The sequence below is a fragment of the Malurus melanocephalus genome, unplaced genomic scaffold (assembly GCF_030028575.1).
Source record: "Malurus melanocephalus ecotype Western Australia unplaced genomic scaffold, MMel_1.1 scaffold_2, whole genome shotgun sequence".
Lineage (NCBI taxonomy): Eukaryota > Metazoa > Chordata > Aves > Passeriformes > Maluridae > Malurus > Malurus melanocephalus.
Window position 1 is genome coordinate 5,877,584 of NW_026623234.1, and position 8,913 is coordinate 5,886,496.

The 8,913-nt window shown below is 38.1% G+C and overlaps 1 protein-coding gene across 1 annotated transcript; it reads left to right on the plus strand.

Moving 5' to 3' along the window:
• Positions 1-619: 619 nt before the first annotated feature.
• Positions 620-6,742, plus strand: LOC130573630 (photoreceptor outer segment membrane glycoprotein 2). Its single transcript, XM_057366185.1, has 3 exons — positions 620-1,308; positions 4,695-4,941; positions 6,390-6,742. The coding sequence occupies exons 1-3, from the start codon at positions 728-730 to the stop codon at positions 6,654-6,656; spliced, it is 1,095 nt and encodes a 364-aa protein (XP_057222168.1). The 5' UTR covers positions 620-727; the 3' UTR covers positions 6,657-6,742.
• Positions 6,743-8,913: the final 2,171 nt, after the last annotated feature.

The following is an 8,913-nucleotide window of genomic DNA, read 5'->3' on the forward strand; positions in this document are numbered from 1 at the left end:
TATACATCTCCATTTCCCCATACTTACAGGATTACACTTTAATGTTTACAAATGCCATTGTATTAGTGGAATTAAAAGACTGTACAATTATATAACACTGAGTTGTATAGTATAAAATCATTCCAATGAGAGCTGCCAGATTAGGAACAAGACAAACAATGTTTTTGGGGAGGAAAGAAAAGTAGAAGGCTATATATATGTTTGTCTTGTTTATTCAATTCTTGAACACAAATCTGACCATAATGCAGGAATCTAAGAATAATAAAAACTTATAGTGGTCAAAAAAAATACAAGCAACAAACAGAAGGGAAAGACACTGGGAATCTTCTGAAGGGAAAGACAGCAGACCAGTTCACTTTCAGATATCAGAAGGTTTGCACAGAAAATTGGACCTGGCAAATATTCATAGGAATTCAGAGTCAGTGTTTGTACTGTTCACTTGTTTTTAATTGCTCTAGTTGGTCCTTYGAATTTTTTAAGTGATTCAAGTGATTCGCACTGTTGTAAAACTTAAGCAATAAATTTCACTGGGGCACTCCTTGGCAGGACTCAGAGTGCGTGAGGCTGTACAGGAAGTTCTTTTGTAGCCTCTATAAATACCTGGTCAAAGAGACAGTAATCTCTCTCTCTCTTCTTCAGATTTCTACGGCATGCCTTGGATCCATGCTCCTAATCAGCTTACGAGCTTCCCTTGACCTACGCTTCTTTTCCTAATGCGCATCTGACTATGGCTGTGCTCAAAGTAAAATTCACTAAAACCAAGAGGGACAAACTGGCTCAGATCTTATGGATCCTCAACTGGGTTTCTGTAGTGAGTGGGATCATCCTCTTCAGTCTTGGCCTCTTTCTGAAGATAGAGATCAAGAAGCGCAATGAAGTGATGGCAAAAGGGGACATTAACTCTGTCCCAAATATGCTGATCTCTGTGGGGGTCATAGCCTGTATCATCAACTTTCTGGGTGGCAAAATCTGCTATGACTGCTCAGATGCAAACAAGTTCTCTCGATGGAAACTAGTAATGCTGCCATACATTGTATGTACCTTCTGTTTTACCTTCTGCATCTTGGTGGGTGCTCTCATGTGCTATACCATGAGGAACGAGCTGGAAGAGTCTCTCTATCTGGGACTGAGGGATGCCATTAAGTTCTATAAAGACACAGACATACCTGGACGATGTTTCTTAAAGAAAACAGTGGATTTGTTACAAATTGCATTTCATTGCTGTGGAAACAATGGCTTTAGAGACTGGTTTGAAATTCAGTGGGTATCTCCTCGTTATCTGAATATGGCTTCCAAGGAAGTTCTGGAGTAAGTATTTATCAGTCACAACAAAAAATTCTAGGATAAAAACTCTTTTGAGAATGGAAAGCCTTTTTTCTGGTCCTTTGCATCCTAATTAAAAAAAAAAAAAGTAGAATGACCAAATTACTCATAAAATATGCTAAATACATGCACAATAAAAAGTTGCCTTTTGCTAAGCCTTTAGGGATGCTAAGCAAAGCAAAGATGTATCTTCCCTTTTTCAGTATGAATTGTAATAATTCCTCTAAGGCTGAAAAAGGTCTTCACTGACAAGAGCATAGTAGCTTTGTATTCCTAGGAAAAACAAGTGCACAGAGCTTGACTGGCATTTGCCAAATGCTCTGTTTTGTTGAACTCAAAATCAGTGACAATAAAGACAAAGGAAGGGAGGCCAAAGACGTTAATTTCACAGGATTCACAGCTTGAAACTGCCAGCATAGCAAAGCATACATAGAAAGCTGCAGATAAACCAGAGGGCAGGACCTCGGAGAATACAAACAAGAGGGCATCAATATAATAAGACACTTGTCTGTGGAAATAAAGCAATACAAGCATTCTTARGAGAGGTTAGAAAGTGTCATGGAGAATAGACTAACCCAGAGGTGTTTTAAATCCTGATTCTACACTGAAAAGAGACATGACAACAAACAAAGATGGTCCCCAGGAACTTAAGAGTAGTATCTTAGTGTAAGGTCAGAAGTATAGTGCCTTTTACCTCTGTGAGACATGAAGAAACAGTACTGTTTGACCCAGGATCTTAATTAAGTTCTGTTTTCTTCTGCAGGATCACCTGTGCTCTGCCATTATTTTGAGAATATCCTGTCGATTAATTTGTCACATTTAGGCAGTAGGTGACAGTGAAATGTGTGTGAGGAAAGTAATTTCTGAATTTCTTTTGCTGTGGACAAATACGTCAATTTAATCTTGATTGCCAGAATCGAAGTTGGTGCTTTAGAACCAAATGATGCCAAAATTTCCAAAAATCTGGCAGTGAAACATTTGATATGAAATCATTGGAAGCAAAGGCCAGCTGGTAATATTCTGAAAGGATGGAGAAGGAATCAAATCTTTCTTGGTTTCAACTTGTACTGTGTCTCAGTAGTTTGTAGATCAAGAGGCAAAGCAGGTGAGATCTGACATACTGGGAACTCACATGTAAGCTTTGCAAAACTGAACTTTTCACCTTCCTTCGTATCCCTCTTCCCTCCCCTCTCTTCTACAGTTCTATTGTCAGCACCACMAAGTCACAAGACATACAGCCAATGGGAATGGTAGGAACATGAGGTAGTTTACAGTGGTGCAATCCTTTGGTAGAGGAAAATCATCTTTGCTCAAAAGCAAATTTTTGCTTTACAATACTTTAACTACTTTGATTTGCAACAGCAAATAGCAGTGAATATCTTGCTCCACCAGCTCTGTTACTGAGGTCTTCCCTTCTAACAGCACCAGGATGCAAATTAAATCAGTGTTTAATTCACCACTAGCAGAGGAAACAACGGCAGGAAGACATAGCCCATCTCTGGAAACTGCTACTGTTGGCAGTAGAAAGGGGATTYCTCCTTATAATATACGTCAGGAAGAAAAACAAGTATGTAAAKGGATGCTTGGGATCAAAAGAAAAGYTTAAGACATTGTATTCCCATCATSTCAGATGYTGTACTATAYTGGGTCATTAAATGATACCCTGAAACATAGAGAGCATTTTGCTCTTCACAGTGTGCCAGTCTTCTCTGCAAGCTTTCTTTCCTCCTCCTACCTTGTAGCCTTCTGTTTTTTCTCTGGTTCCTTTCCTTTCCAATGCCTGGTTTTGCCTATGCCCACAGCGTGGCTCACACACTTCACTTTCAGTGGATTATTTTGATTCTTTTTTTGCATTAGTACCATTCTGTCACTATCACCTGGGATATGATGGCCACAAATTGAAGAGCTAGACTCAAAAATGGAGAGGAATTCATGCCAATCCCACTCCTAAGTGGGAAATGGCAGATGAACTTTCTGGCTTACTTGGATAGATTTTTGAGGAAGATGTTTCTGAGGTAATTAAAAATAAAACACACTACCACCCAAACAAAAGAGAGAGAAGAAACAAGGGCTGGGAAAGAGATGGGGAAACAGAAAAATTGAGGGGGAAAAAAAAGGAGGTTGTATTTAGTAGGCTTACAGCAAGAAAATAAAAGCAATTATTCTGCCATCCCAGGACTGCCACAGATATTGAGTTTCCTAGCAGCTTATGTTTCATCTGAAGGTTACATTCAGTCACAAATTACAGAACAAAATTGGACCACAGTGTTTCTGCTTCTTCTGTTTACCTGATGAGCTTCTKGTAATAAATTCCTTCCCTCTAACTTAGATTAGCTGCAGTGGAACAGAAAAATAATATTTTCAAACATTAATAAATAAGTTTTGAAAAGTATTAAAAAAATCTACTATTGGCAAATGGTGAAAGTTGGATATCTAAGTGAAAGTTATCTTTCATGAATGCTGGCCCCCGTACAAAGGTAAAGGGCCAGGACTTGATTAAACCAGGGCACAGTTCTCACCTGCGGAGCTGTCTGAGGAAATCAGCCTTTTGCAGTGAGCATGAAAACAAATACACTCTTAGAGGCTTCTTACCCAAGGTATGAGTGTCTCTCAACATCTTAGATACTCTCCAGTTTCTGGAAAAATCTTTCTCTTGAAGAAACTTCCAGAAAACCTTGATTAATTTGAGACTGTGTTCTCTTCCCATCCTATGATTGTTTTTCTTACTGCTTTTGATCTTTCCTCTTTCACCACTTGTTTTCATCCTGATCTTACAGAGAAGGGAAAGGAATAATTTYTAGCAATAAATGTATTTTTAAAAGTTGCATTAAGTAGAAACTCCCTAGTGAATTAGTCTCAAATTGTTCTGAACCAACCTTTGCAATGGGCACAGTGATGAAAGGTCAGAAGACAATTTCTAGTGGTTCCTGCAGCATGCAAAGTTGTTCTTGTATAAGGTTCTTTGTCATGGAATGATTGTGTTGAAAAATCAATCTGGAAGTAGTGAAACACAGGATTTCCAAGGACATAACTTCCATTAGAATTGCATCAAGATAAACAAGTTCAAAAACTGTCTTTCATAGCTTCAGCACCAAGATACCTAAAAAGGCAACATCTTCAAGAACATTGAMCTCATGTCTTGTGGCAGAGAACCAAGAACCACATGAGGTACTCTGCAACACCATACTTAACACAGCAAATAAAATATTTGGTTTTCCTGTAGTAAGCTTTTCCAGTTGAAAGCATATCCTCATTTTCCTTTTGTTCTGTTGGAGAGGCCTGCATTGCAGCAGAGTTGTGTTATTTCCTTTCCTAAAATCACAGACACTGTAACATCAGGTTTGTAATGCCCAAACTTTGTCCTGTTGCAGCCGTCTGAAAAGCAATGTTGATGGGAAGTTCTTGGTGGATGGAGTCCCCTTCAGCTGCTGCAACCCCAGCTCCCCACGGCCCTGCATCCAGTACCAGCTGACAAACAACAGTGCTCACTACAACTATGATTTYCTCACAGAGGAGCTCAATATCTGGGTGAAGGGCTGTAGAGAGGCTCTGCTGGATTACTACACCACTATCATGAGATACATTGGCATTGCAGCATTGCTTATTTGGTTGTTTGAGGTAAGTCTCATGACCATGGTCTCAATTGGATCAATCAGTCTTCTGTCTCTACGATGGGAAATGATAGTGTAACACCTGAGAAGTGCCTCAGCATCCAGTAAAAAGTCCACAGGCAAACCTGAAATGTTGAAGGATTTCCTTTAGTAGAGACAACTTCCCCAAAATCCAGAGAGCAGAAGCAAATCTTGTTGAGGATGAAAAGTATCAGAAACTATGTATATAATTCTGTACAGTTATAGAGCTTTTTCAGTAGAACATAGCATATTCTCTTCCCTGATGCATTTACGGGATAAGATACAGGATGATACAAGCAGTGACACAGCTGCAAGGAAATTTGGTGAAAAGGTCTGAGTGCTCTTTTAGTTCTGTCTTAACAAAGAATATATAGAAAATATGAGTAGGTCTTCAATCCAATTAAGTAATTTTGTAGTTAAGTAGTTAAAATTGAGCATTTTATTAGTATCTTRTAGCCTCCTTTTTTACATTATATAGTTTCACCATATAAACAGTACTTGCATTCAGGGCATATCATCCTTTTAGAAGTACACTGGGCTGCAGGTTATGCAATCAGAATAAGCGCATCACAAGCAAGTTACAGGCCTGCAAAACTGAGGTCATCCTGCTGACATCTGTAAAGAGAGTTCTCTGGATGTTGTCATCTGCAAGCAAAGGACCCCCCCCCCCAATGGCACAGGCTCCAGTAGTTTTCTTACTTTTTAATGTTCTAGTTTTCTGACTATTGCTCCACTGCATGAATATTAGCACTGTAATTAAAGTAGCTCACAACAGTCCTTCAAGCAGTGCTAGGTGGRGTGATGGTGCCAGAAATAACAGGCCTCTGACAGCACGTGAAAGGCAGTGAGCCAGCTCTCTGTGCTCCCTGAAACATTGACAAGCTCATCTTGATTCCAACAGAACTATGAAAGTGGGGCTTTTCCCTAAACTTAGATTTGAGCCTCTGCTACAGGCCATCCTTAATTTGTATGCCTTGGCATGCAGGACAGCTATGGCTTACATATGATGACTACACATCCTTGGAAGATATACTGATTTAATCAAGGTCAGTGGAAAAAAAATCCACTGAAATTARCATACTCCAATTTTGTCTTTCCCAGTGACTGGTGGTTCCATTAATTGATCATTCATTCTACATCAACTGCTTGCAGTCTCTGAGGCTGTAAGGCTCCCGAGTAATTCTAAGTATTTATGTACTAATAACAAGCAAGGGGAGTTGTTACCTGAAGACTGATTTTCTCTTCATTYTATCTCTCCCTGCTTTCTTTCTCAAAAAGTGTAATTAATTGCAAGAGTGATTAGATATATTGCTAGGATAGAGTCTGTCTGCTTTACTCAGTTATGAGGCTTGTAAACACACAAGTCAGGAAACTTACTTAGTGATAGGACTGAAGCTGCAATTTCAAATCTGTTTAACCAACTGTTTCTTACAGCTCTCTGTACTTATTGGTGTCCGGTACCTACAAACAGCCATGAAGAATGTCCTTCTGCTAGGAGATCTGGAGGGTGAATCAGACGGTTGGTTGCTAGAAAATAGTTTTGTGGAAACTGCCAAATACAACATCAACATCATTAAGAACTTCGGCAAAGCCAACCAGATCTCCACTGTCTCAGGCATGAACGACCCCAATATTGATGTTCAAAACACAAACTGCGGCAAAAACAATATTACAACTAAAACTATCCCTGCAGATAGGTAGGCAAATCTTCCAATAAATGATACCACAAGTGTAGCTTTGCTCTATTACAGTCCKACAGTCACCAGATTTTATCTGGTGGGGGATAAAAAAGGTAGAAAAACTAGTAAGACAATTGAACAAAACACAGACTGACGACAGCYCCAAAAATGCTGATACTTCTTTGGATGGATGTATTTTTACTGGTGAAATCCCTGATTCTCAACATTGCACAAAAGTTTTGGAATTTCCCTCACYTTCTGTCCTTTACTTACAGACTTCTATCATGGTCTGATTATATCAGAATAATCATTATGCATAAGCAAATGTTCCAGACAGGATGGGTCTACATGYACTAGCATACAGATAAGTTAAGTAGGTACCAAAGAAGTTTGTCATTACTGTCATTACACCTATAAAAATCACGGAGCAGGGAAATCCCAAAAGAAATTATTACAAGGGWTTAAAAGATTCTTTGCAAAAAAGACAAAACCTGAAATGAAGACCGTTGGTCTCGGTTRGGAAAAGGGAAATTTTAACCAAGATATACATGCATTACAGCCTACAAGAACCAACTAGGTAGGTGAAATTCAGGTGAAGGCAATAAAAATTACCATAAAGTATTTAACTTATTTTTCCCAAAATGTCTAAAGTATCYTGTCATTTTTCCCCCTCCAATACTTTGGAGAAAACCAGTTGCCCCAATTCCCTGAAAGTCAAAGGGTAATACAGAAAGGAGTTCTCTGCTTAAGGAAACTAACTGCCAGCTTCTGCAGAGGTATTTAAACTTCCAAGTAGCATGTGACAGCACAAGTTTAAAAACAAGTAGATACTTCCTATAAAACAAACATTGATGATCCCAGATGTTTGAGAGGTCCTCATTTCAAAAGTACTTACCACACTGATCTAGGGGCAGAAAGGTAAGGGATTATTTGAAATCAGTGAAGGCAAAGACAGACTGACAGCTCTGCCATCACACTCCTAGTACAGCACTCAGGAACTTTGTCAATGCATGGAGTGAAAGCCTTCAATGCCCAAAACACCTGTAGTTACAGGGTGCCCTATGACTCTAATTGATCATTCACAGTAAGCAGGAAAAAYGTACCTATACAAAACAGAAGTTAAAAGAGGTTTTATTTTAAAAATATTTTACCTGTTACTGCTGTGTGTTCGTTGCAGATAATCAAGTCRAAGAAGTTTTATTACTGAAATATTCAAAGCAGAATCATTCCTGCTTTTGAAACTTTTAAAACATAGTAATTTCTTTACCTGTCTAAATATCATTGTATCCGTTAACACTAGAAAAAACAAGAATTATACTYTAAGTATATATTGTAAATAAATTGTGCAATGTGATATCATGTAGTGTAATTCAAGCTACGTGCATGACCATAATTTCAAATGCAATTCCTTCACTGCTTAACATGTTAGGTCTATACKTAAGTGTATTACAACCCCTTCAAAGAACTAGATTTTCCTTCTACAAGAAGTGTTAACTCTTCCCTTTGCACTACATTTACCTGTATGTCTACTTCTAGTCTTCAATCACCTTGCCCAGTGTGGGATTAAAATGTATCTGGTGTGCAATTCCTTCAGCCATTTCTGAGAGCCAGAAGTATTTACCAGCAGCTCTATAATTAGCTAATGCGGACTGGAAAAGAATGAWTACAGAAAGTTGTCGTTTCTTGAGATATCAATGAGAAAGACAGGAATATACTGCAAACTAATCAGATTTTGCAACAGTACAGTTTTCTCTTTAAATGCAGCATTTTTTTTTTCAGGTAAGTATGCAAAGTGCCTCATGGGCCAGTCAACAGCAGTCACTTCCTCAAGACAGTTTTATTCTATCTGCATCGGGTAAAACAGTCCTAAGTCTCAATAACTAAAAGTTATAAGATATACAAAAATAACTCAGAGAAAACCAGAATTTTTTCTGTAAGGTTTTTTTTTTTTTTTTAATTAGGAAAATATTGAACCGAGAGGACTAAGAATATGCAAATAAAGAATAATAATTACAAGAATAAAAATTAACATTCTTTCAGCAATTAAAGAAAGGAGAGGAATGGTTCAGCATGATGAAAATGGTTGYAAACCAGGAAATTAGAGCTTAAATAAACTACTAAGTAAAAAGAAAACYCTACTTTTTAGAAAATATTTCCATATTTCAAAATGGCAAAACACATTTAACTGTAGAAGCAGAAGAAACCTAAAATTTTCAACCATTTAAAAATCTTGGTGAACTCTYGAGCTTGCAGAATTACAAGAACTGTGAGCTTACTCT